The sequence below is a fragment of the Falco biarmicus genome, chromosome 1 (genome assembly GCF_023638135.1).
Source record: "Falco biarmicus isolate bFalBia1 chromosome 1, bFalBia1.pri, whole genome shotgun sequence".
Lineage (NCBI taxonomy): Eukaryota > Metazoa > Chordata > Aves > Falconiformes > Falconidae > Falco > Falco biarmicus.
The window spans coordinates 95253205-95280617 of record NC_079288.1 but is presented as its reverse complement, the minus strand read 5'-3'; the positions used below and the strand labels follow the sequence as shown (position 1 = coordinate 95280617).

Below are 27413 nucleotides of genomic sequence, written 5' to 3'. Positions count from 1 at the left end.
ACATCTAGCATTGTAGATATCCCTGCAGTTGAAATAATACTCAAAATTAGTAAGGAATAGTTATCTGGGTGCAAAGTAACTGAAAAGTGAAAGCCCAGTTATATAGTCACATCTGATTTCAGATTAGTGGCTGCTTTTATTAGAAGGCAGAGATCAACACTGAGACTTATCTACTAAGCAGGGAGCTTCAACTTAGAACATAGGTAGAAGTGAAACATGTAGCTGGGAAACTGAAAGCCTTAGTCATTTGTTATTTGCAGGGCGCCCTTTTAGGAAGATCAAGGTCTTTTTAAATTCATATGAAGCACTCAGCTCTGCTGGTTTGTATCTTTTTATACTGTAGTCTGGACATTGATATTGAATACGAGGAACTCCTTTTATCCATTTATTCTAAGTCATGATATCATTGACCCTGCATGACCACAATATGTCCAATCTCTGTCATAAGTTCTGCTGAGAAATCAGACAAGAAGTAGGTCTGACTTTACTGTTGCCATAAATACAGTAGGAATGTAACTAAAAATTTTGCTTTTGATTATAGCTAAGGGCCTCCAGTGACCTTTTAAAGGGATAATCAAAGGTGGAATTTAGATGATTAATAGATATGACAGAAATCAACATACCCCTAAACTCTGGACTAGTGTTTTAACTCTTCCAAAATTATCTCATCAGATACACTGTTAAAAATCTTTGCATCCCGTTCTTGCTCTCCATTTTCCCTTCATGCTCTCTTTAGACTGGGTCCATCCTTTCAATCTTTAAAAAAATACCTGGCTACATACATAGTAATGGCAAAGGATAGATGGAATCAGCACTGCAGCAGCAACATAGCAAACCGTAAAGCCAGGCAGTGTAAGAAGATAAGCCGATTTCATTTTAAAACAAGACTGATTTCATTCACTCTCACCCTCATATCCACATACTCACAAGCACCTGGATGTGTGTGACCAAGCAGTCTGTGCAAAATTCAGGTGCCAAGACTATTGAATCCAGGAGGTCTGTCTAGGACTCCTTGTGACAATACACAGGAAAAGGGACACCAGCTATTGAGTTCTTACCACTCTGCGCTCCTCTTAGGCTGGCAACCATGTGCTTGTTTTGGGTAGGCCTTTTTGTACCCTTTATGAACTGTCAATAATCAGTCTGTCCATTTTGTCCTGCCTCCAACAGCGATCAAGATTTGCTCATTTGCTCAGGTCCTTCGCATCCTGACCACCTGCACACAGACACATGTCAGGATTTTGATGACCTGCTAATCTAGGTGACTTCAACACGTGCCATTCTTATAGCCCTTCTGCTGCTGTTGCTCCTTCTGATACCTCCAACTCCCAGACACTCCCATTCATACCACTTTTAACATATCTATTACAATTCTCCAAAATTTCAGTGATAACCAACCATGAAAGAGAACTAAAGAAATTATAACCCTCTGCAGAACAAAGCAGAGAAATTGTTTCAGTGCACAGAACTGCACAGTATCTTAAGGCAAGAGATGAACAAACAATAATTTGGTCATAGGTTATAAATGGGTTGTTTTTAAATATTAGTTTCTTAAATAGTTTCCTAATAAGACCATATGCATTCCATGTTATCTCTCTCAAGGGATTACCATAGATTGAAAACATGTTCTAAATATTATTAAATAAACTAACTTAGAGAGACTCACTTCTAGATACCACCAAAAAAAGATCTAGAACTCTCATCTGCTTTACTCACTAGTTCATCTTCCTGCTCTAATAATACTTCTTAGAAAAACAAAGTAACTAGAAATTGGGGCAAATAGCATGTTGTTTTTCATGCTGCTGATCAAAATAACATCACCTCAAGATTAACATACACTACCTGGAAGCCACAGATGGAAGACACCTTCCATCCTCCTTCTGCATTTCAATATTCTGAACGTTAAGTAACTGGAGCACTGAACCTAGCATAGATTAGCTGCCACAGGGGACATCACAAATGCCACTCATTTCTAAAGCAGAAAGCAAAAGCATTGTCCATTTGCTTCTAGTCTAGTAGGATTACACTACGAAGGGAATACAGTTAATTAAACATGTGGAAAGATAAAGTTTATTGTTCTTCAGATTACTGCAACATTTGAATAGCACTAGTCTTTGTGCTATCCTCAGGAAATCATAGGTTACCTCAACAGTCTAAAACAAATACGTGACCACATGAACAAATTCCTTACCTTTGCCCCTGTAAGTCTTATCTGTAGTGGCTGTTTAACAGAATGATTTTCCGTGCACCTGAGGACAAGTCTTCATCTTCATTACAGAATTTATATATCAATTCTCTTGAGAATTCCAAGAGGCAAGATCAATCTCTGAAGACTTTATTTTAACAACAAATTTAAGAAAAAAAGATGTACAGGGGAAAATGACTGCACTGCTAAACCTGTAAAAGAACACCAGGGTTTTTCAAATCAGATTTTCTGGTCACTTGGAAGCAGGTCTTGAACCTCACTTTCTCAGGTGACTAACACATACCCTGATCTCCAGACTGTAGAATCAAACAGTTTTCAGTCAAGCAAACAGATAACTGGTTTGTTCAAAGCAGAACAGATTCAGTGACACACTAAGAGAACTCCAACACCAGATCCAACATGCAACAACTCTACTGACATGGGACTGAATCCCTTTGTACGACAACAAGAGCACGGATTTGAAAACAGTTTTATTTCCTATACTAGGCCCTAAGTGGTTCTTTTCTTTTTCCTCTAGTAAAAGCAGGCTTACTTTAGGAGGTAGGGCTCCTGGTGAGAACTGTAATAACTAAACCTGATAGGATTCTTTACTTTATCCTCTAGGTTAAGTGTAAGAACTGCATAAAACCACCCAAGGTCTTCTGATTCACAGGAGCAGGCATGATTACATAAATTGCACTGAGCTGCCAGCAGAGCTGTAAAACTGCCAGGTAGGAGCAGTAGCCACTTAATACCCCCTGGGGGAAGAATGTCAGAACACCCACGCTACATTTATATCCCATTATAACTTCAACCCTGGACAGTGCTGGCACCCATGGTCTCCAGACTGATTTGCCGGGCACTCTATTACTTAATCTAAAGGTATAGTTAAATGCATTTTATTCACCTACAAGTGGCACTTTGGCACTTCTCTTCCACTTCCAGAGGCGGTGTGGTTTTTTTTTCTTAGAATTCCTTCACAGTGGTATTCTCCAGAGATCTCCATGTCATTTTGCATCTCCCTCCTTGAAACTCATCCTGTGACAATTCCTTTTGTCCTCTCTGCTCATTCGCATGCATTCTTCTTACTGCTTACTATGAAGTGATCCGTGGTGAAGTCTTCCTTACCCTCTCCAAAACATCCTTCTCAGACTGCTAACATTGCTCCATGGCACAAGCCAAGCCAGTTCTTCCCCTAAACCAGGTTGTGAAGCAAGAAATTAGATTAGTCACAACTCCAAAAGCGACAGCTAGCTCAAGGTAGCAAGAAAGAACTTCTCAGATATTACTGCAGTATGCAAGCCAATTCTGACTCCAGATACGTAGATGGCTTTCCCATTCTGTCAAGGTTTACATATGGGCTGAAAGCTTTTTTAAGTATGTTTTTCAAAGCCAAGCAGCATTAGGACAAACTGTAGGTATTGCTACAGAAATACACATCGCTTCTCCCCTCTGTAAAAAGAAACAGTTAACTAAAGCAAGCTTTTGTTCATGATTTCTCTCCATCCATTTCCTGTCTTTTTGAGCAGCTGAAATGGTCATTTATGAAGGCAGATGTGAACATGCAACGAAATCCATGTAAGTGGGAGGCAACGGTACCACAGCATGCCCAGGTTGTGATGCAAAACAGCACCAGCTGGTGAGAGACTGCAGCAAAGTGGCAAATTTTGAAGTCAGAGAGATTAGGCAGAAAAGGCACGGATAAAAGGTCTGGAAAAGCGATTACACGAGGTGAACAGCAGAAAATAAAGGCTGCCCAAGATCTTTAACAAACTAGAAATGCCACAGGCAAAAAAGGTAGACATTAACAAAGAAGCAGCAGTAAATGATTCTTAGAGACCTAAAGATTAATATTACAAAGAGTGAATTGTTTGCACACTTGCTGAGAATATCTTTTGATATTTTGATATTTTGAGAAGAACTTTTGATTACAAAACTATTAAGAAAGAATGAGAACTCCTCACAGAAAAAGGTAGAAAAAGCCTTGAAAAAAAAAGATGGATGTCGAAGAAATCAAAGTGGCAGAGACCACCATATCCAGACACCACCAAAATCCTGAAAACTTCTAGATCAAGTACTTTCTATCACCCTTTTGAAAAAAAAAAAATGCACAAGCACATTACCAACACATTTATTATTTTGCTTTTGCTACCAGATTTCTGTAGTAAGTTTGACAGGAGTCAGTAATGCATTCAGAAGTACCGACCTAAACTGGTGCATTTATATCGTGCCACTGTGAAATGTGGACAGTGCACATGCACTTATCCAAGCCATGAACAAAACCCCCACTGACATAAGTATATCCAAGACTGCACTAGAAAGATGCACAGAATAACCTCAGGGAGATTTCTGAAGGGCATGCCCCTGTGGGACAGGACACACCTGCTAAATTAACACAAATTTAGAAACAATTACAGGCAAGACAGAGCAGATTTCCTACTAGTCAGCAGAAAGCACAGTAAAACAATTGTTTGCAAGCACTCTAGTGTGACAGTTCTTAAAGTCAGATTGGAAGCACACAAGGCCAGGCTTAAGCTGAGTGGGTTCTGTTGTAGCAGCAATTTCTCATCAAGAGTAACTGCTCTACACAGAAAATCCACAGCACTTTTGAATGGGCATTTCTGCCCCTCCTGTCCTACAGCTTCACTGTGCCTTCAACCATCAGCATGTTACGTGAGAATGCTGAACAGCAAGCAGCTTTCAAGAAGGTTGATAAGGGAAAAAAATAAGAAGTTTCTCTCAAAACTTAACAGCTTTGTTTGCAAGGGTCTCGCCCAAACAGTCCCCAAACTTCAAAAGTCCATTTTTAAAAAGTTACTTAAAAACACTGTATTTCAAAAAAAGAGAAAGAGGGTAAGTCTAGTATTTTATTTTTCAAATGACAAATAGCCATTTCAGAAGATTTATTTATTTTTGAAATACAGAATGGAGCATTTGCAAAAGACCTGGTCCTCTTCACAAATACAAGGTACACTCACTGTTCTGAAGGAAGATCATGCATTTAGCAGCATTGTTCATCAAAGAGCTGAATTTTAAGTCAGTTAAGACTCTGACAGCTAGTAGGGAAGAAAATAGATTTTAAACACCATTTCTAGCTTTTACAACTTAGCACTACAACATTCCTACAGCAATGTATTAATTACTAAGCAACATGATTATGCTGAAGTCTATGCATGATACACAATGCCACATCAGAATAAAAAAAAAAAATACACTGTGTTGTTAACTTTTCATTATACAGCAGACAGAAGACACTTTCAGGAACAATCTCACAGAAACTAGGCAGGCTGAGACATGCAAATGTTTGACAAAACATACACACAAGTGTTGCACTGAGGACTATAGAACTGCATAGACTGAAATACTGCAGTACCGAGGAAGACAGATGTTATCAAAAGAGTTTTTAAAAGTATGTATTTAAGTAACAACTGCTAAGTTTTCTTGCCTAGTCTTCCGCTGATCCACAAGCTTATTGTTGGCCATACACTCTTAGATTTCGGCTCTACAGGAAGCTTCTGTACCCATTACTAGAACATAAACTTGAGGAAGAAAATAATTCGGTCCTGAGTGTCCTTTTCACATACAAATTCATTTTATCTTAGTAACAGTATTAAGGGCTGAGGAGGTTAACTACAAAAATGTCAGCTGGTATTTCTTTTTCTCTTCACCTATAAAAAACTGCAAATGGAAAAGTTCTCAAGTAAATTCAGTTCACACCAAACTGTGTGCCAGACAAAAATGGGTCAAATAAACATACTCTAGAACACAGACAGTCTTTGCTGAGAAGCAACACAGATTCTGACCACATCCTACTACAGCTGCTTGAGTCCGTACATGATACATCATCTCAGCAGTCTGAAGTTAAAATTAGAGTCTTGTCCCTTTACCAGTATAAAAGCCTATGTCAAGGATCCAGACTTGATTCATGTTCTTCGGTTTCATCAGGCAGTTCTTCAGCAGATGCACCACACACATTGTCCTGGTTATCTGCAGACTGATTTATCTCAGAAGGTTCCCCAGCTGCAATCTGAGTTGCTTCTTCTTCCTCTTCTTCCTCAACTTCCCCATCGTCCTCCACGTCCATCTCAAACACCCTCACGTGACGGAGATTTGAACTTAGCTACCAAGACATTAAGAAGTTTCCATTAATAAATAAATAAAAGCACCAATACTATTTTAAATGTCACCCAATAGCTTTGAAAATAGCCTTTATCTTTAAAATGGAGGCATCAAGGAAATTACTAACTTTTTTAATTGCTCTGCAGTCTGAAAAGTAAATCAAGTAGTTTAACTTCTGTTAAAAGTTTTCCCATGTTGTGTCATGAGAGAGATACGACTGTATCCTGACACACTTGTAACAGACCACGAGAGAATAATCTCTTAGTTAAAAAAAAAGTTTTCATAAATCTCACTAAATTAGCAGAAACAGGTTATCACTCTCTCCAGTCATAACATGTTTTAATAGTTTCCAAGCTTGTTCACATATACTATACTTACCACACAGGAAACTTTTCTAATGCCATTTACAGAAACATACTGAGCTTTCATGTTCTCCAGCACTCTCCACTGATTCTCCAAGAAGACAGTACGTGTCAATATCTCACCTCTTTGCTCATCCAGTCTGCACATAGCAAGAAGAAAAGCACAAAGCTAGTACATAAGAAACAATTCCACTACTAAGAAAAATCTCAGTCAGTCCATTTTTTTACATCTAACTTTTATTATATCATATGCAACAAGCAGATAAACATAAAAATCATAATGCTGCTACAAATATTCTAGAGTGGGGGATCCAACTGTGGAGACACAGCATGGTTCAGCTGAGGAAAAAGATTACAGCAGGTGAAAAGGGAGTTGTAAAGCCTGATCTTCCCACAAGGAACAGCCACAGCAGGAGGATGAGGATGGCCTTCCTTCAAACCTCTCTTCTACAAGAAGAGGAGCTTCTGAACAAAGTCCTGGAGGCAATCCCTCCACTTACACAGAAGTTTGGCCTTCATGACCTTTCAAAGATGTATCACTCCACCCCCACTCACAAGGTCTGTATGAGGGAACTCCCTGCCTATCAGCAGCCAGGATTAGTTTGAACTTGCTTTTAATATTTTCTGTTAATTCTTCAATACACAATTTCTTTGTGGCCTAAAAAAAAATATTTAGGGTTCAGTATGCCCATTTACTTTGGGGTAAAAACATATCTTAAGCAATCTACCAGAGGGGCACAGGGAGAAAAAAGAAAAGCAAGTAAGGCACAGCAACTAAAACATTAGATTCAATAATTACACTGGCCTTTTTTGTGTCTGTCTGTGTGCGCACGAGTGTGTGTGTGTTCACTTCCCCCAGATGCTCTCCTCTCCCTGTGCCAATGCAGACAGGGGCACCAATTCTGATGTTCCACAGCTAAACTGACAATAGCTGTTAAGTTTGACTACCAGGGAAAGACGAAGCAGTATCTGTGTATTTTCATTACAAGGTAGAGGTATATGAGCAAATATGCTGAAAACATCCTAAATTCAAGTATTCTTACCAGCAATGTTAGCAACCTCATGAAAAGATTTCTGATACTACAGGATGTCTTCAATTTGTCCTGGCATTTCATGAAAGCCATAAACACAGATAGTAAAAATGCAAAACCAACCCCCCAAAAAACACAAAACAAACTGTTTAAGGAGGCTTCCATCTCCCCACCCCACTCTACCCAGCACAAAGAGGTTTTGAGTTTAAAATCTTTACACACACGCAGCACACGAGTAACTATACACAATTAAAATATGTGCTTAAACTGCTTTTTTCCATACTTGCTCAAAGTTTTTCAGTACCTTTTAGTAGAATCCCAGATTAATTCCCTGTCTTGGTCCTCATCTGTGTATATGGAAGATAAAGGCAACTGAGCCAAGACTCTCTCCTTTCCCTCTTGTTCCACACTCTCCTTCAGAACTACAGTTACAGTTTCATCATCATAAAAGTGTGCATCTAAACAACTGTAGCATCTATAGGAAAATAATTTAGAAAGCATCGAGGAATAAAAGTAAATACAGAACTAAAATATTTTAAAGTTGCACAGCATTCATGTTAAAAAGTATACAGGAGTAAACAGTGAGCTTTACTGTTAAATGAATAAAAAGGTCATGCAGCTAAGACACTGAAAGACAGCAATAACCACAGCAGACTCCTGTATCATTCAGGAAAAATGATGTGAAGGAAAGAAAACACCCCAAACTTACTAGCAATCTTGTTATTTTCCATTTCAGGTGAAATGGAAGAAACAGTAAACACAAACACCCAAGAAAATTTAGAAACACAACTGAAGCTACAGAGGGCAATCACATCTGGCCTTTCTGCATGAAAAGGATGAGCTTAGTCTGGCATGCCTTTTAAGATCCCTTCAATCAGGCATGTCAAGTCTCACTCCATCTTAAAGAACATCACAGATATAAGTAAGAGCTGTTTCCAGCTAACTTATTTTCTTGTACATGTGCTAAAGCTCTAGTTTTCAACTAAAGAACTAAAATTTATTTGACCTTGAAGTGCAAAGTAAGTCTCCCACAATCCTGCAGCTTCATGCACCTGTGCCATTTCTTACAGATTGACTCCCTCAGGAACTACAAGCTGGTCCAGCATCTGAAGCAGTAACTTGCAAGATAAAAGCTAAACTATAATGCTTGAGAAGTCAACTTAATGTAAAATAAACACTAGAAAACATGGTTTTTTATTTAGCAATCTGCAGTTCTGGAAGAAAAATCAAATACACTGACCTGGAGTCTGAGCTGTCATTTATACTGTTGTTCAAGAAGCTTCCAAACTCTACCGCAAGAATTCCATTACTGACAGACCTAGAAGAACAGTGATTATTATCTTAGGGACTTAATTTCTTTCCCATTCATAGAGAACCCAAAATCTCTAATGACAACTGTGGTAAGAAATGGTGTAAGGCTGTCTAAGCTTAGTACAGTACATGGCTACTTCCCAAAATGGTGTAAATGGTAAGAACTTTTTGATTTCTTCTGCCCCTCAGCAAAACATGATTAATCGAGTCAAATGGGAAACAGTCTGGTTTGTGGGGTACAGCTCTTTGCAGGACTCTTGGCTTAGTTGTCCTAGTCTCAGGTCCATTAAGTTACTTGTTACTCAGATTTACAGAAAACAAGTTCAGACTGTTTTAGGTATCAATGAGGGAAGAAATGGGACAGAAACTACACCACAAGGCTGCAATTTTGTCATCAGCAGCTCTCAACTGGAAACACAAAAGATAGTTTCATCATGTATTTTCTCCAGCAGTAAAACTGCTTTAAAAATTCCCAACCCTATCACAATTAATTTTCATCTCAAATTAAAGACAGATTATAAAAAAAAAAAAATCAGTATTTTACAGAGAGGAGGATTTTTGTCGTTTTCTAAACCCAGGTCATTTCAGTGATGTCACTGACAGAATGCAACTTAAACAGTTCATAGAATGGTTCACGTTAGAAGGGACCTTAAATATCACCTAGTTCCAACACTCTGCCATGGGCAGGGACACCTTCCACTCGAACAGGTTGCTCAAAGCCCCATCCAGCCTGGCCTTGAACACTTCCAGGAACGGGGCATCCACAGCTTCTCCAGGCAACCTGTGCCAGTGCCTCACCACCCTCACAGTAAAGAATTTCTTCCTAATACCTAGACCAAACCTACCCTCTTTCAGTTTGTCCTTGTCCTGTCACTACAGATCCCACTAAGAAGCCTGTCCCCATCTTTCTTACAAGCCCCCTTCAGGTAGTGGAAGGCTGCAGTAAGGTGTCCCTGGAGCCCTCTCTTCTCCAGGCTGAACAGCCCCAACTCTCTCAGCCTGTCTTCATAGGAGAGGTGCTCCAGCCCTCCGATCATCTTTGTGGCCCTCCTCTAGACTTGTTCCAACAGGTCCTTTTTATACTGGGGGCCCCAGAGCTGAATGTGGTACCTGAGATGGGGTCTCACAAGAGCCAAGCAGAGGGGGTGAATCACCTCCCCTGACATGCTGGCCATGCTGCTTTTGATGCAACCCAGGAAACAGCTGGCTTTTTGGGCTGCAAGTGCACACTGCCAGGCAATGTTGAGCTTTTTGTCCACCAGCACCCTCACATTCTCCTCCTCGGGACTGCTCTCAACCCATTCTCTGCCCAGCCTGTATTGATTCTGGGGGCTGCCCTGACCCATGAGCAGGACATTGTACTTGGCCTTGTTGAATTTCATGAAGTTCACATGGGCCAACCTCTCAAGCCTGTCAAGGTCCCTCTGGACAGCACCCCTCCTTCCAGCATCTGGACCACACCACTCAGCTTGATATTGTTGGCAAATTTGCTGAGGGTGCACTCAATCCCACTGTCCACATTGCTGACAAAGACGTTGAACAACACTGGTCCCGCTATAGATCCCTGATGAACACTACTCGTCACTGGTCTCCACTTGGACATTGAGCCATTGACCGCAACTCTTTGAACGTGGCCATCCAGACAATTCCTTATCCACTGAGTGGTCCACCTGTCAAATCCATGTCTCCCCCGTACAGGGACAAGGATACCATGCGGGACAGTGTCAAAAGCTTTGCACAAGTCCAGGTAAATGATGTCAGTTGCTCTTCCCTGATCCATCAATGCTGCAGCCCCATCATAGAAAGCCTCCAGATTTTTCAGGCATGATTTGCCCTTAGCGAAGCCATGTTGGCTGTCAGCAATCACCTGCTTATTTTCCATGTGCCTTAAAACAGTTTCCAAGAGGTTGTTTGATCTTGCCCGGCACAGAGGTAAGCCTGACCAGCCTGTAGTTTCCCAGGTCCCCCTTATTTCTCTTTTAAAAAATGGGGGTTACATTTCCCCTTTTCCAGTTTGTGGGAACTTCACCGGACTGCCACAGCTTCTTAAATATGATGGATGGTGGCTCAGCCACTTCTTCCACCAGTTCCCTCAGGACCTGCGGATACATCAGGTCCCATGGACTTAAGCACCTTCAGGTCCCTTAGATGGCCTCCAAACCAGTCTTCTGCAACGGGTGGTTCTTCACGCTGCCAGTCTCCACCTTTGCCTTCTGCAACTTGGGCGCTGTGGCGGGAGCACCGGCCAGTGAAGACCAAGGTGAAAAAGTCATTGAGTACCTCAGTCTTCTTCATATGCTGGGTAACCAGGTCTCCCATTTCCTTCTGGAGATGGCCCACATTTTCCCTAGTCTTCCTTTTATCACCGATGTACCTATAGAAGCTTTTCTTGCTCTCCTTATATATCCCTGGCCAGATTTAATTGTTTCAGGGCTTTAGCTTTCCTAACCTGATCCCTGGCTGTTTGGACAGTTTCTCTGTATTCTTCCCAGGCTACCTGTCCTGGCTTCCACCTCCAACTGGCTTCCTTTTTGTGTTTTATTTTGTCCAGGAGCTCCTTGTTCATCCATGCAGGCCTCCTAGCCCATATCAGCACAACTAGGCAGTGACAAACTGTATCTTGGACACAGAAACTCCTGAAGGTACACAAAACTACACCCCAAAGAGATGTATTCTATTTGTTGCACCTGTGAGTCCAACTCCCATTTTTCCTTAAAGCATTAAATTTCAGGCTGCAAGGGATTAATCAAAGAATAATATTGACAGTAAGCCAAAGCACTGAAAGCATGATGCCCTGTAATTTTTCACAAGTTTGCACAAGTGAGCAATTCTGTGAGGAACAAAACTAAGGGAGCCTGATTTTTTTCCTAAGCCTAAAACTATCTTGGGTCTTGTGATTAGATTTTCTGAGTCTACTACAACACAAACTCCTGCTGCAGTTCCCTATTGCATTTCTCAATGTCTCCACATTTTTCTCTAATATCCAAGAAAGATCACATTCATGCTGTTCATTCCTTTTTTTCAAATAGATTAAAACTGTAATTGTCTCTACACATGTGCTGAAGCTCTCGAACCACTTTTTCCCTTTGTGTCTTACCTGGAAGTATCAGTATGTCTCCTCAAAATGTATATTTTAGAAACAGAATTTTCGAGTATGGTGAAGAGAACATAATGTATATTGGATGTTTTGTCATTCCACCTGTAATGTAAGGGAAGGAAATGAAAATTTAGATCAAGTTTTAATAATTGGTAAATTACATTGAACAAGGAATAGCAACATACTTACAGAAATGGTAGTTTAAATAACTGAGGTGTGGAATCTTCACTGAAAAGGAAAAAACAAACCAGTTTATAAAATGCTACTGTAATTTTGTGCAACTGAGCTCTAGAAATAACTTAAAGAAATACCTTTGAGAAGTTTTATAAAGAGACATGCAGACTGCTTGATGCACTGACTTTCCAATTATATCCTAATAAATACAATAGGCAAAAAATGCAGGCAGTTATTCATAATTATACATGTTTTTAAGATAAAAGAAACCTCAAACAAACAAAACCACCTAAGTACATCTGAAAAAAAATCACCAACACTTATGCTGGAATAAACATCCCCAACACAAACACTACTGTCACTTGACACACCTGTTTCATGTTTCTTCATAATATATAGACTAACATATTGTCAGCTAACAGTTATAACAGTTATCAAGTACATAGCACATTCACCAAGCTAATTAACACGAAAAATAGATCACAGTACCGTGGGAACAGAAGACATGAAACAAAAAAATCCCCCTTACACTCTCCCTAGCCAAAGGCAGTGGTGAAGCTGGGCTACATGCTACCCCCTAAGTTGTAAGCACTCAAAGGCAAAGAAAACTTCAGGCCTTACTACGCATGACTACTATCTTTCAGTTGACTGCTACCCCTAAAAGAAAGTTATCATTTATATAAATTGAACTCACCGCTGGCTTTTGTAAACACTGATCAATGACCTCTTCCATTTGCCTTTTGACAAAATGTAGTGATTTCTCAGGATAGTAGGGAAACAGAAGTGGACTTTCTGTAAACAGATAAAGTTTTTATAAAAAATGCTTGATCTCTATAAAAACATACTACACCGTTATTAAAATGACAAATTGGAATGAGTCCAGTGGAGGGTCAAATAAGATGGTCGCAGGGCTAAAGCATATGCTTTATGAGTGGAAGCTGAGGGGGCTGCATTTGTTCAGCTTAGAGAACTGAGGGCTAACAAGGAAGAACCCAGTGGTCTCTTCAGCTGCCTAAAGGAAGCATTACAGAGGACATTATTTTCAAAGCTGCATACAGGGAGAGGAGAATTAACAGTCATAAGCACCAGCAAGGGAAATTCCAATCACATATAAGGAAAAAAGTTTTGACAAGGATTGGTTAGCCACTGGAAAAGGGCAGACATAGAGAACTCAACTGCACAAAGCCTTGAGCAAGCCAGGTTATCTTCAAAATTAGCCCTGTTTTGACTGGATTAGGTGACTGCCTAAATAATTGCCCAATTATAAATTCTAACTCAATTAACTAACTGGATTACAATATGAAAGGAGATAAATGAATGAGAAATGGAGGCCTGTCTGCCCCTTCAGCTTTTCTTCACAGCCCGTTCACAATAGCAAAAAGACTGAATTGCATTTACCAAAAAGCTAGAAACACAGTTGTCATAAAATATCTTGTTTAAGCAAAACAATTTCCATGCTTTTTAGAGTAGCTATGAATGGGCTTCAATAGGACTGACTCATTCTTACGAAATTAACTACTTTGGAAGAAGACTTTTAGCTTCTGCGATATATCTCGTTACTTATTTTAAGTACATAACCTGTTTCTTTTCCAATGCTTAGCTGGAAAAATTATAACAACTACATCAACCAACAAAGCAATGTAAAACACCAATGAAGGCTAGAAGGTATCAATCAAATGACAGAAGCTTTACTTGTCCTATAGTCCCATAAACATCTCAACACTTACCATTAATACTAACAAAATCACTTAAAACCATCTCTACAAACAATTACGAAACTTGGGTAGTAACAGAAATGATCAGTCAACACATTTAAAGTATCAACCATATTTTCCAAGTATGTCTAAAACCACATTTTCTAAATATTACTTTCACAAATGAAAATGCTACAACTTCCCCACTTTTTATTGAATCAAATAGGCAGAAAAAGGCAGCTACAGCAAATTCTATTAAAAGGCAGCTTATGCTGTAGAAGTTTTACAGTCTATGGTTTCTGAAGTTAAACAAGACTAATTTTCACCATCAGCTTGCTATAGTCTCTTACTTCTTTTTCACCGCTAATTAAAAAATAGTCTCAGACTCCAGTGAAAGAGAACAAGTTAAGACACTTTCCCCCAGGTATGACTTAAGCGTAATTATTACTTCCTTGAACTCAAATCAAGACCTCCTAAAATAGACATCTCCTGGGATTCCTTCCAAGTCAATATTTCTGAGACTGGTACATAAAAAATATAGGAAACTCCTAATACCCAGAAAAAAGGTAATTGACTGGGTAAGCAGCTACATAAAAACTGCATAAAATAACATGGCACATTTGTTTTATTCTACTCAGATGAAAACCCACAACTAACACTATAGAAATAACTCTTAAGCATGAAAAAATAGATTACTCTTCTGCATTTGTTACATTCCACATGTATCTTTGATTCACTTTTACTTTTTACTAAAGCACACACAACCTTTAATATGAGTACTGTCTTTAAGAAAGTTAAACCACTGGTTTCCCTCTGTATTAGGTGGTGATACAAGGTCATCATCTTCATCTTTCAAGTACTAGAAAAAGAAATGGACATTTTTAAGATTGCATGTTAAGAATAAGGGACATTAGATTTCACTTCCACATTGCCCCTCACAAGTCTGTTAAAAATTTCTTGTTAATTTAACATGCCCTACTTTTAAAACTAAGTATTCTACCCCTTCTAGAAACATTAAGAGAAATCAACTATTGTCAAAGATCACATTGATATTTCCATAAAAAAAAAAATTTTAAATCAAGTTTCAGCACAAATGTTTTGAAATCCAGTGATTAATGGCATAAAGACAAACAAACACATTTCAGTTTTACATTACTATTGCTGGCTGCAAAGAAGTTTCACCCTTTACCTAAAAAAACCCAGCATGTGCAAGGTAAAACTATTAGATGAATTTTTAAACACTCCTTTTCCTGACAGGGTAAAATAACTAAAAGCTCTCCTTTACCATTACTGGAATGTGCAACAGAAAGCAAAAGGGACAGAGAAGAAAGGTGGACACAGCTTTAAAAGCTTCTCCATCTAAGGATTTTCTCATTTGTTCTTTTCCCATTTGTTCCCTAGTTCTTTACCTGACCAACTCTCTCCACATTGAAGTATTTTCCTTTACGATTGTAAAGTTCTGGTGCCTGAAAAAATTATGCAAACAAAACCATTATTTAAACCCAAAGTTAATGAGAAGTAGCGTACAAAAAGATGATTGAATTATTTTTTTACAAGATTTTTTCAGATTCAATTATTGGCAGCAAAATAGTCAGATGCTGCACTTGACAAACCAACAAAACTTACCTCATTAAAATGTTCAGTAAGAAAATCAGCAACAAACGTGATATCTTTTTGAGTCATCTAAAATGAAAAAAAAAAAAAAAACAAAAACCGTCAGAAAAGCAAAGGATAAGAAATACATTTCAATGAGCACAGAACACACGTTCTGCAGGCTGAACAAGCACAGCTCCCTCAGCCTGTCCTCACAGGGCAAGTGCTCCAGCCTCCAACTTGCTTGGGAGCCCTCTGCTGAAATCGCTCCAGTTTATTCATGTCTGTCTTGTACAGGAGAGCCCTGAACTGCAGTAAGTGTTCTAGATGAAAGATGATGAGTGCTAAGTAAGGAAGGTAACTACTTCCCTTGACCTCCTAGCCATATTCCTGTTAGTACAGCCCTGGTTACTCTGGGCCACCTTTGTTGCCAGGGCACGCTGCTGGCTCATGCCCAGCCTGCACCCACCAACATCCCCAGGTCCACCCCATCAGTATTGCTCCCCAGCCAATTTGGGCCCTGCTGTGCAGTGGGTTACTCTTTCCCGTAACAGAACCTTGCATTTGTCCTTGATGAACTTCAGGAGGTCCCTATCTGTCCATTCCTCCAGCCTACCTATTTCCTTTTGGAAGGCACCTCTGCCCTCAAGCGTATTAACTGGTTCACCCAGTGAGAGGGCGCCTGCAAATCTGACGCAAGTGTATTCCATCTCCTCTACCAGGGCATTGGTAAAGATGTTAAAATCCCATTCCGGTTAACTTAATCCTTTAGGGCATATAAAAAGCTGCTATACACAGAGGTCTCACATTCACATACAATATACTATTAACAAAGAAAACAAAAAAAAATTAATGCGAGACAGCATATTAGCGTGACTCTGCAGGCATCAACTTTCTCAAAAGAAATGACACAGACTCTATCCTTTAAGTTTTGGAACAAAAATAAACCTTTAATCCTGTGTTCAAGTCAAGCAGAATACAGAGTATACCACCATTTATTAGAAAATGTTACTACTACCTTGTTCAGCTCTGGGAGCACATGATCTTCTGACATCCTCAACATGGCTGCGGGAGAAATTATACTCTTACTGCATTAACATTAATACGTTCTCCTAATATTCTTAATTTTCCATGGCTATGTAATAAGACATTGCTAATAAAATAGGAAGGATTAATTTGTCAGAAGCAAAACAGTTTGGAATGAAGAATTACGAATTGAGACTAAAATTAAGCCTCACTTGCCCCACTAGTTTAAAATACAGATCGTGGAGAATTTTTATCTTTGATCTTTTCCAACTGCATTGTACCCTGTACAAGACTGAGATAAGATTATTATAAAAACAGTTCATATGAATTTATTCTTGTGCAAACTAAGAGCAAAAAAAAGATATATATAAAATACATGAATACTCTCATGTCCAGAATAATGTGTTTTAAGAGAACTGCACAGAAGTAATTTTAAATCAGTGAGGCTTAGATAAACAGTTCTCTGTCTAGTTTCAACACAAGCAAACACAGTCAACAATTAAATAATGAAAGTTCTAACATTATGACAGAGAACTCTGATTGTTCTGCTTTCTGCAATTTTAAAAATTAAAATTATTATATTTGTACTAGCAAGTACTAACGCTGCATTTCTGGTGCTTTTACAGTATCTGGTAAGACTGCTTACTTTTTTAAAAAAATTTCTAAAGAATCAGTTAAAAATTACAAACCTATTCATAACTACTTTATAAAAACAAGCAGGCTAAAGTAGAGTGCTCTGCTCTTCCTTCTAACATTTTACCTGCAGCTACACAGCTACAAGTGAAGCTGGGTATTAAGTGCATCTGGACATTCTGAGCCCCTTTACACCTGTGTGTAACCTTACAGGTAACTCAGTCCCCAAAGCATGAAACAGCAAGTGACAGAGTAAAGGAGAGTTAGACTATACTTCAAATTTGGTGTAAACTAAGTGAAGTCCTTTAATTTCTTCAAGTCAAGATCAGCAAACTGCTCATGAAGCAGACAACAGTTTGGAGTAACGCTACAGGGTAAGTGTATACAATACCCACTGTACACACACTAAGTTTAATTAAGACCTACGTGTTTAATATTCTAATTATTCTTGCCTTATCAACTTTAACCTTTTAAATGTCCAGGAATTTTCTGACAGAAATAAATAGATGGTTATAATTAAGATTTGCTTAATTACTTGCTGACATTTAAACGCTTACAATACAAAACAGATATCAGACCCTTACTATGTTATCAAGCTTACCAACATACAGCCATCGAAAAAATGCTTTGAAGTTTTTCATACTACTGTCGATAACTCTGAGCAAGAAACAAGAAAAGAAATTACCAGATCTAAATGTCACAAGCTGCTCCAGGCTTAAGTCCCATCTTTACTACAGAAAGGTCTACAAGCACTATCAATTTAAAAAATAATGCCAAATGCAACCTTCCAAATAAGACTTGTCTTGGGGTATGTCTATAAGACGCAGTGAGACAAGATAAAAGCTCACCACCAGAAGAGGAGCCTTGCTTTCCCAACCTCTTCCATTCCCAGCCACATGCTTCCCCTTATATATAAGACTTGATAATTGTTTTTTAACTCCCCAGACTTTATACTTACTGAAGCAGCTCATTTGCTTTCAGGATGAAAGAACCAACAGCAGTAATAGCCTCTGCAAAAAGAGCTAACCATTATTATTAAGCTTTCAAAATTGAAATCAAAGTGGGTAAGGGACAAGCACGCTACTCTACCTTCAATTCCAGATGCATCTAATCCCAGAGATTCATACTTTTGTTTCCATAAAGCCATTCCTTTCAATTCACTCAAGTGGTATAACAGTGCCTCAGAGCCACTAGGAAGGCAAAGCAAAGTAATATAATCTTTTACTCACCCTTTGGAAATTCACTGCTTCATTGCACGCTACATTTTTGTCATTTAATGTGCAAAGTGGAGAGCTTTGTAAGGTGGTCTGTCATGTAAGACAAAGCATCACTTTACAGAAAAGCAAATATTGCCCTAATGATTTTAACCACTCCACAAAGTTGGTGCAAACGTTTTGCATATATCCTGCATATATGCAGGCAGTGATATACAGGTGACATATCATGGAGACTGTTCAAAGTACTTCCACAGTTCTCCACTACCCAAAAGTAAAATAGTACATTTTGTCATGACCACAGTCTCTGCTCCCGCACACCTACATACAAAGAACCACCAAAGCAGCATACTGTCCTTTAGCAAAGCACAAAATATGCCATTTTATCTACAATGCATTGGACATTCTGTGACTTACCTCTGCAAATGACTTATGACCAACTTTTGTATACTGGAATAGGAAGACTCTATAGACTGACCGAGTTTTTTTAAACCCTGTTAAAATAGAAATACAAACATATAATAATTTTCTGTTAACAGACCAGTGATTAAAAGACATCAAAATAGATTATTTTAATATGTTAAAAGATATTAACATACCTTTACTGTCAGTTGGTTCATTAGTAATGCCTGAAGTTCCAGACTGAAGAGGTGGGGGAGAGAGCCAAATATATGTTCATTTTGTATTTCACTATCAAATGCAAATGCATACTCAGATAAAACAACAATAACTACCTTGCTTTGCCCCATAACAGCAGCTGCATAAACTCATCCTGAACAGAAGTGGTTGTATTCTTTTCCTGTCAGTCAAAATGATTGGAAAAGATTGGTGAAGAGATTAAATCTGGGCTACCAAATAATCTCACAAACACTTCAATAAAAGTGGATCGGAGGACCCGCCCATATCCTTGAATGCTGAAATCAGACTACTAATCACTGAAAATTTTCTAGTATTTTATGCTATTTTCAATTGTATTACCCAGTAAAAATTCCAAGCAGTTTGCCATCACTAAGAATCTATTTTGAAAAAAATAAATAAATTATTTGATTCAATTAACCTCTAGCCATGGTCAATGAACACACAATGTAAGCAAATCCATAATGGCTGTTACACATGCTCTGTTGAACTAGGCTGTAAGTTCTGGTGGGCTGTTACTCAACATTTACATTATTCAGTTTATCAGTGACTGAAGTTCAAAGAGCACAACCTTTAATAGAAAGCAACTGATAATAGCTGTGCAAGCTGAAAACTATCACTTCCGAGTAACTTAGAATAAATAAAAAAGCTTCACAACACAATCATGCTTCATTGTACTCTGATATCTTCAGCATCAGAAACCTTGACACAATAGCTTCCAGGTTGCCTCTGAACTTCAGAGTTTGTTAGCTGGAGGCATCATGTTTAAACAACATTAAGATATGCAGTACGTTAATGTGAAAAACAGAACTACTGCAAAAAAAAAAAAAGTTTTCCCAAAAGAATGGTTAATACCACAGTACCTGTACAAACTTTGTTAGTCGTGAGTCCATCTGCATCAATATTTCTTCCCACGCTTCACACATACATGCCAATGACAACTTTATATACTGTAATACAGACATTAGCATTATTCCCTTTTCACTCCCTTCAAAACACATGAAAGAACTGGATGTTACAATACAAAGGGAAGATACAATGTAGATATTACATAAAACTTATCAAATTCGAAGTTAGGGCTCTACAATAACTTAAAACCAACTTAAGCTTCCCACTAGGAAACCTTTATTTTACTTGCATTAAGAATATCAAAGCCTGTAAGAACTGTGATATTAAAAGGACGTTGTAGCACAACTGTACCTGTAACAGAGTTGAAATGTGAGTAAACTTTCGAGCCATTCGAGTTACCTCAGGTAAGTAACTTGATAATAGACTAGTGTCCAGCTATAATAAATGAAACAAGCAACAGTTACAGATGATTTGTCTTTTAAATTTTAGATTACAGAAACTAAAAGACAGATTGGGAGGACCCACAGAAAAATTGTCATTTCTTATTTCCTTAAGGTTGATTTTAAGAGGGAAATACATTCAATTCAAAGGGGCAATAAATATTTTTATTACATCTATAAAAACTCCTGATAGGGTTCCTCATTTTGGAGTCCTAACAGTAAAAGTTTTAGGGATGACTATTTCGGATAGACTGGATAATCAACAGCATTGCTGTGCCTTCGGGTGCAGGATGAAGAAAATCTGAATAACTGTAACTGTAATTGAATAAATGAATGTTCTATTTAAAATATTTTAAAATAATGCCTCAGATCATCATCATCAGTCTCACCAGTGAGACTGCATGTTAACATGATAAATCCAGAAGCATAATGGGGGTGAATTTCACAAAGACTGGAAATAAAAAGTTTGTTTTTTCTGCAAATAATGGGAAAGCAATAAAGCCACCAGAAAGTAATTAAAAAAACAGGTTTACTGTTAAAGAACGTTTTAAAATTACTTGCCTGAAAATATGTTATCTCTGCTGCATTGTCTGAGGAGTCTTGTATCTCTGTAATAACTGACAGTGATTTCAAATCACTAGACAAACATAGTCCACGACAAGATCCTGCCACCTGAAGGATTCCAGTTGGAAAGTTAATGAAATACTGCATTTCCTCCGAGACGTACTTACTGGTCTAACATATTCACATACAAAGAAGCCTGCAGTCACTGATATGTAAAAACAAAGCAGATTTTTCAGCTGCTGTTCAGGAACAAATGTACTCTTTTCACTGCAGATTAGTGTTGAACTTTGTTCCACTTGAAACAAGATGTTAAAATTGCCAGAGTTAAAATGTCTTTCCAACAGTAACAATACAACTCAAGAAACAACTATTCCTTTTCTTTAAATTCAGCAACCCAGTTTCACTTAAGTGTAAGTGTACATACGTATTTTTTCACTCAATTCAGCTGTAGTTTGGTACATTATGAAGAAAAAAATATGGAAAAAACAGAACGTACCCCAGTTACTGTAGCAATCTTGAACATTCCATAAGCATAAATCTCAATAAATCCTGAGCTGCCACCAAGGACAAGAGCATTAAGCCTATAAAAATAAAAGAATGTGTTGATGAGCACACTGAAACCAATTCTAATGCATATAAATATAATTCTTAATACTTAAAATTCATCCCTTTACTAAAGATCCTGTAAAGAACCACTGAACAAAAAGAAACACTGTGCTACTGTCTATGATACAAGAAATTTAAAAACCAAAAAAATATGAGATTGGATTTTATTCATAAGACCTGCCTCTAACATTTACAGAAAGAGTATCAATTACTAAATTAACTGAGAGAATAGGGGGAAAATTATACACTTTAGGCACAGAAGTCCTTCTTCACTAACTCTGTACTTTGTAGAGGAAAAGAGTAACAGTTTCTAGCAAGAGCCCACCTACCAATAGACAGCAAAGCATTCTTACAAAAGTAATTTTGTATTACTAACTACACGCAGAGTAAGTTTGTCAAAGTCACTCAGCGGCACTCCTCAGCAAAACCGCAAAGGCAATAAATGTTTGAAAGGGATGCAGCAGCAAGAAACAGCCACAAGGAACAACAGCACCAGAAACTGAACACCAGTTCAGAGAGTAGGGTCGGGGGCAGGCAGGTCTGCATTTTGCCCATTTATTACAACCAACTTGCTACAGTGACTGGGAAAAAAGCTTCTCTGTGACCTCTCCTTTTTTGTCTAAGTTTAAAAAAATTGAACTTTGGACAGGGAGGTTGTCTATTGCTGTCATACATCCATACTTCTTGAACTACACATATTTGCTTACATTGAGGTGAGCAGTAATGCTCTCCAACATGAAAAATGAGCATGTTTTACATGTCCCCTTATAAATACAAGAAAATTAACTGCAATTTCTGCCTGTTACACACCTAAATACATGTTAAAGGAGAATGATTTCATTAAAGTGAAAAGGGAACTTAACAAAATGGTATCTGAAAACCTTTTGGTTTGATTAACTGAATGGATGAAGGAGCACAGAGTCCAGAAAGCTCCTACACCACAGACAGCCACCACGTGTGTCTCTAGCAAGGAAGTCCTACTGTAAGTAGAGGTATCAAATCTTAAAAAGGAATAACTGGTAATAGACAGAGGTGAATAAAGAGGATGATTCTCAGTAGTGAGACTGTAAAGAACAGTGGAAGAAAGCGAATGGAAAACCAAGGCATAGATGTTAAGCACTCTCCTCAAAAATGCACCACAAGCACTCTACAAAGCCAGTCTCAGTGTGCTAAACTACACTTTCTCCAGTTGCTCCTCATGTGTTTCCTACTAAGTGATGTTTACTTATTTTAAAGTAGCCCTAATACAGCTGATATCAGAGCTAATTTTAACTTTGTCACACTCATGCAAACCCACAGGAATTTCCCATTTATAACAAGCATTCATAAACATTTCCAAGCCAGCTTAAGTAACACATATAACATAGCCTTCAAATGTACCCCAAGAAATCTTTTTCTAAGGGAAAGATATGGCATCAACAGCAGCTGCTAATGAAGTCCCTTATAACCCCCTAAACTGAGGGGGAAAGGGGTAAACTGATACTTTATTTTCCTAATATATTCTTTGAACTTGATCTTTGTACATGACAGAAATTCCATATCCTTTCTCCAGGACCCTTAAAAAGAGATTATGTATAACTGAAAAGTAAACCCACTTATCCATTGTTTTATATCTTTAAAAAAAACAACCAACCAAAAAAACCACAACCACCTGCATACAGAATTTACCTTACATCACCCAAAAGCTTCATAATCTCATCTGACTTTTCTTCACTGAAAATACAAAAGATATGATTGGGGGTTATATAGCTTTTCCAAATACTAGAAAACAAAATGAAACAAAAAAAAAAAAGAGAGATACACAAGATGACAATTTCTTACCTGAAAATTTTTGCAGTGGTACTGTAACTGAAAACAAAATAATTATTCTCAATAACAATGATCAGATATATAATCCAAAGCATCTGTAGAGCATTAAAGCTGAATAACCAAAACATTGACAACGAACAGCAAACTGTATCTTCTCAAGCTCAATAGCATAATGCTTACTTTTTCGGTAGCGCCGGTAATTTAGGCAAAAGGAGATTTGATTCATCCTCAGCATTATAAAAGGAAGTGAGAACACTGAAAAAGAAGTAATACTGTTTATCATCCCAGCCATAAAAAGCATATACTCAATACACCATGTATATTAAAGTTACAAATATCCAAGGGTAATCCCCTACAGGGCCTTTAATAATTTATCAAATCATCAAATTAATAAAAGAAATCTGAAAAATCTTTTTATTTCCACCGAAGAAGAACATGAAGTTTCTATCTGCTGGCTCAGTAGCTTGCCACCAAATCCCTCATCATCTGTAAGCAGCTATGACTAAGATTTTCTGTTTAAACCCTGTACAGCCCTGAAGTACAACCTACCTGCACCTCAAAAAAGCTAAAGACACATTACAGTGAGAGAAGACTAAATGCAATACCTTAACACCACACCTTAGACATGCCAGAAGGATGAGATTCCTCACAAAAGGATAAATCTACCTCCATCAGGGGAAAAATGCTAGAGTGATTTAAGATGCAGTCATTTTACTATTTTAAGATTGGTGTTTTCTGGAGAGGGGGAAGAATCCCAAAATCAGGCTTACACCACCTCCCTTTTAAAAAGAAATGTCTTATTTAATTATTGTCTGCAATAAGTTGCATATCAGAGGTTTTTGTAAGACCACAAAAATAGGGACCACAATATCCTCCAGCTCACAACTGCTGCTGAGCATTGTCCAGTGCCACAGAGCTTATGGTCACTAGGGGCAACCTGACTGTGTGAAGCAGGTACACCCACAATAGAATTGCCCACAGGGTTGGATGGAACACTAAAGGCAGATCGTGAAAGAAGTAAGCACCAAACTAAAGATCATGAAAACACAACTGAAGATAGATTTCAATACAATACTTATTCTGACTAACAAAACATCTCATTATAATATCTATTAATTTATTAAAATAATTAAAGTAAATGGATCAGAGACAGGCTGTACAAGCTAATATTAGACTAAGCAGTTCTTAAGAAGTGGGCACTCAAGATCATGCTGAAATTTTTGCGTGTAACCTAAAGAACCACAAGACTAAGATATCAGCACTAAAAATAAATGTATGAAAAGTGTCTATTTAATAAAAAAGACAATTTTAAGCAAAAAGGTAAAAAAATCCCCACAGCTACCTAATATTATATTATTTTATATGACTGCTTGTAGCATAGTAAGTATAAATTATTAGTAAAGTGGCACTACATAGCCCATAATTTACTTCAAGGGTTTTTTGGACTCACGTGCTTTCCTCAGTTACTTCCATCCAGTGCATGTATGTAATAGATGAGTCCACGGAGAAGGAGTGCAAGCTTTCAGGTTTTTCTACATCACACAGAATAATCCGCTTCGTATCAGTAAGGCCAAAAGCCAAAACTAGAGAAAGATGAATAAAATGTATAAATAACCAATGCACAAAACTTTGTACTTTACACAGACCTAGGAAATAACGTGTCTTCAAAGCCAACTACTGCACAGAACTTTGTCTGTTTACAGTCCTTCCAAACCATCTTTTGAAATCTACTTATTAAAGTGAAAATTTGAACTCAAATCATATTTTATGTGATGAATTTAAGTCAAAGGCCTGGTTTCACAATTACGTACCTACATATTGAACTGAACATGCTTTTAACACTTCTAATAACAGTTCTGACAAAGCAGAGGCTTCAGCTTTTGCAAATTTGAGGCCAAAATTATACATGAAGAATGTCCACCAGAAAGGTTTGGGTTTTATTACAACAAAATACAATTTAAGAATTGCTAAGCAGGTTCTGCATCACCACCTTCTTAACTTCATTCATCCACAAAAGCGTGTGGCAGGCATAGGTTTCTGTGCTTACTTCCTTGTAATCACACGCAACCAGCTTAAAAAGAAGTTTCTTAAACCCCTCGGACTCCATCATAAAACAATATAGGTAGCTTTTATCCACATGTCATGGAAGAAGGCATTGTTCCCGTTCTCCCACCTCTAATGAGTCAAAAAATTAACTGATTTCCAGCCTAGGTTTATTAAACTACTAACTTCAATATTATTTCTGTTGACAAGGAAAAGGCTTTTTTTTTTTTCCTTCTTTGGTGTATTATTAGAGCAATTTCAGACTATGCTAAATAAGCTAACATCTTCAGCCAATCCTGATCAGACAGCCTCTCCCAATAAATTTGGTATTTCATACAGAAATATTCTGCTTAGTTCGGAACTTGGGAGTTTTGCTATACCTTGAAAGCTGTATTTTCGACATAAACCCGCCTTGCAAATCTTTCTTGCAATTGCTTTCAACATTTTAAATCTCTCTATTACTTTGAATAAGCCTACATAAAACTAAGCCACACTTCTCTTGAAACAGCTGACTTGAGAATTTCCTTCACAGGTAAGAGGTATCGTCACCACAACTTGCACTGATTTCCAATGGGATTTTTAATGCACTGTATCACCTCATATACTTGACATTACTTTTGCCATCTGGTCTCCAAGCAAGGGCTGTCACTTCTTTTCCTGTATTTTCATTTGGAGGCAAACTCCACACTCGTTGGAAGTTTGCAAGCCGGTGAAGTAAAACCTACAAACACATTGAAGACAAAAACAATCCACGTTCTCCCATTAGTACCAGCTTGTAAATCAGCTCACGATGCGCTTTTTTAATAACTCCTGTGTCTTAAATTTAGATTCGTTCCTATGACATTTTAGAGAACAGCATACTGTTTACAGCAATACAGAGAAATAAGCTGCTGCCTTGTATAAGCCTGGAAGCCTGTAACCAACAGGGGCTACTCACGCCCCTCCGGCAGAGACAGCCTGAAAGCGCAAGTTTTGTCTTCATGCATGATCACATACAGCGGTTCCAGGAAAAAACATCTGAAAACATATTTAGCTTAACTAAGAAGTTTCACGTGCTTTAGAACGCCATAGAAGCAGACAACGTATTACCAATGAATTTGCTGGAAATTAGAAAGTAAAAACGAAGGAGCAATAAGTATTGAGGAGCTTGATAAAAAATTTGCTGTTCTTGGCTAAGCTTACAAGAATTATGCCACAGATGACAGCATAGGCACCTCGGGGACCGCAGAGCGGAGGCAGCGCCTCCCCGCCAGCAGCAGCCGCTCTTCCCCCCTCAGAGTCCTCCCCGCCGCCCGCCTGGCCCCACTCACCTCCCCCGCCCGGTTGGCCAGGGCGATGAGGTCCCTCTTGGGGGACCAGGCCATGAAGACGATCTCCTGGGGCAGCTGCTTCTCCCCCACCTGCCGGAAGGCGGGCATGGCGGCGGGCCGCTCCGGCCGAGCGCCGGCCGTGCTCCAAAGGGCTGCCGAGCCGCTCTCCCTCCCACCGGGCGCCTCCTCAGCCCCCAGCGCCGCCCGCCCGCCCTCCGCGCCCGGCTTCCGGAGGCGGAGCTTCCCGCCGCGCCGCCGGCTGGGCCTCGACGGGTGCGGGACCGCCGCGGCTGCCCGCGCCTTAGCGCCCGGCTCGGGGAGGGCGGCGCAGGGCAGCGCGGAGGCGGGTCAGGCTCTTCCCGCCCTGCCCGCTGGGACAAGGCCCCGCCTGCGGAGGGGCACGGCCTGTCCCCGGCGGGGGGCGGCTCCCTCCCCTCGCTCCCCACGCGGGGCCGGCGAAACGCCCGCGGCCGGGAGGGCCCGGCGGCAGAGGGGGCGGGGCCCCGGGCTGACGCAGCGCCCTGCGGGGGGCGGCCGCGTCTGGCGGCCGGTGCCGGGGGAAGGCCCTGCCCGGCCTGCCTGCAGCGCAGAGCAACGCCGTTTTAGCTTCGGGTAACGCCACAGGAGGCTATCATCCCCTCCCGCAGCGCACACCGGGTTTCGTATGCTTACACCCAGGAATACGCTAGCCCACCTCGGTCAGCAGTGCCAATCCAA

At 39.2% G+C, this 27413-nt stretch overlaps 1 protein-coding gene and 1 long non-coding RNA gene across 4 annotated transcripts; both read right to left on the bottom strand.

The window, feature by feature from the left end:
• Positions 1-1064: 1064 nt before the first annotated feature.
• On the bottom strand, positions 1065-4084 carry LOC130154913 (uncharacterized). Its single transcript, XR_008823884.1, has 3 exons — positions 3093-4084; positions 2192-2397; positions 1065-1216 (listed from the first exon to the last, which is right to left on the bottom strand). It is a non-coding gene; the product is annotated as an uncharacterized LOC130154913 (long non-coding RNA).
• A 954-nt stretch (positions 4085-5038) lies between these two features.
• Positions 5039-26991, bottom strand: ANAPC4 (anaphase promoting complex subunit 4). Of its 3 annotated transcripts, none has more exons than XM_056349199.1 (28): positions 26697-26991; positions 26002-26107; positions 24794-24926; positions 23524-23598; positions 23356-23382; positions 23203-23247; positions 21425-21509; positions 20926-21036; positions 20276-20359; positions 19939-20025; positions 19174-19238; positions 19039-19081; positions 18857-18933; positions 18315-18415; positions 18184-18235; positions 17827-17882; positions 16582-16631; positions 15600-15656; positions 15383-15439; positions 14739-14832; positions 12974-13071; positions 12417-12478; positions 12295-12333; positions 12106-12207; positions 8938-9015; positions 8002-8172; positions 6683-6806; positions 5039-6305 (listed from the first exon to the last, which is right to left on the bottom strand). In XM_056349199.1, the coding sequence occupies exons 1-28, from the start codon at positions 26802-26804 to the stop codon at positions 6090-6092; spliced, it is 2403 nt and encodes an 800-aa protein (XP_056205174.1). In that variant the 5' UTR covers positions 26805-26991; the 3' UTR covers positions 5039-6089. The 3 variants fall into 3 exon arrangements, with proteins under 3 accessions (XP_056205174.1, XP_056205182.1, XP_056205169.1); XM_056349207.1 differs by having other exon boundaries at positions 16585-16631; positions 26697-26990; XM_056349194.1 differs by lacking the exon at positions 26697-26991 and having other exon boundaries at positions 25983-26107.
• Between the last annotated feature and the right edge of the window lie 422 nt (positions 26992-27413).

Coding starts and splice junctions, on each gene's coding strand:
- ANAPC4 (XM_056349199.1), bottom strand. CDS start 26,804: ATGCCCGCCTTCCGGCAGGTGGGGGAGAAGCAGCTGCCCCAGGAGATC. Junction 12,208..12,294: donor TTATTTAAACTACCATTTCT/GTAAGTATGTTG, acceptor CTTACATTACAG/GTGGAATGACAAAACATCCA. Junction 6,807..8,001: donor ATCTGGGATTCTACTAAAAG/GTACTGAAAAAC, acceptor TGCTATGTGCAG/ACTGGATGAGCAAAGAGGTG.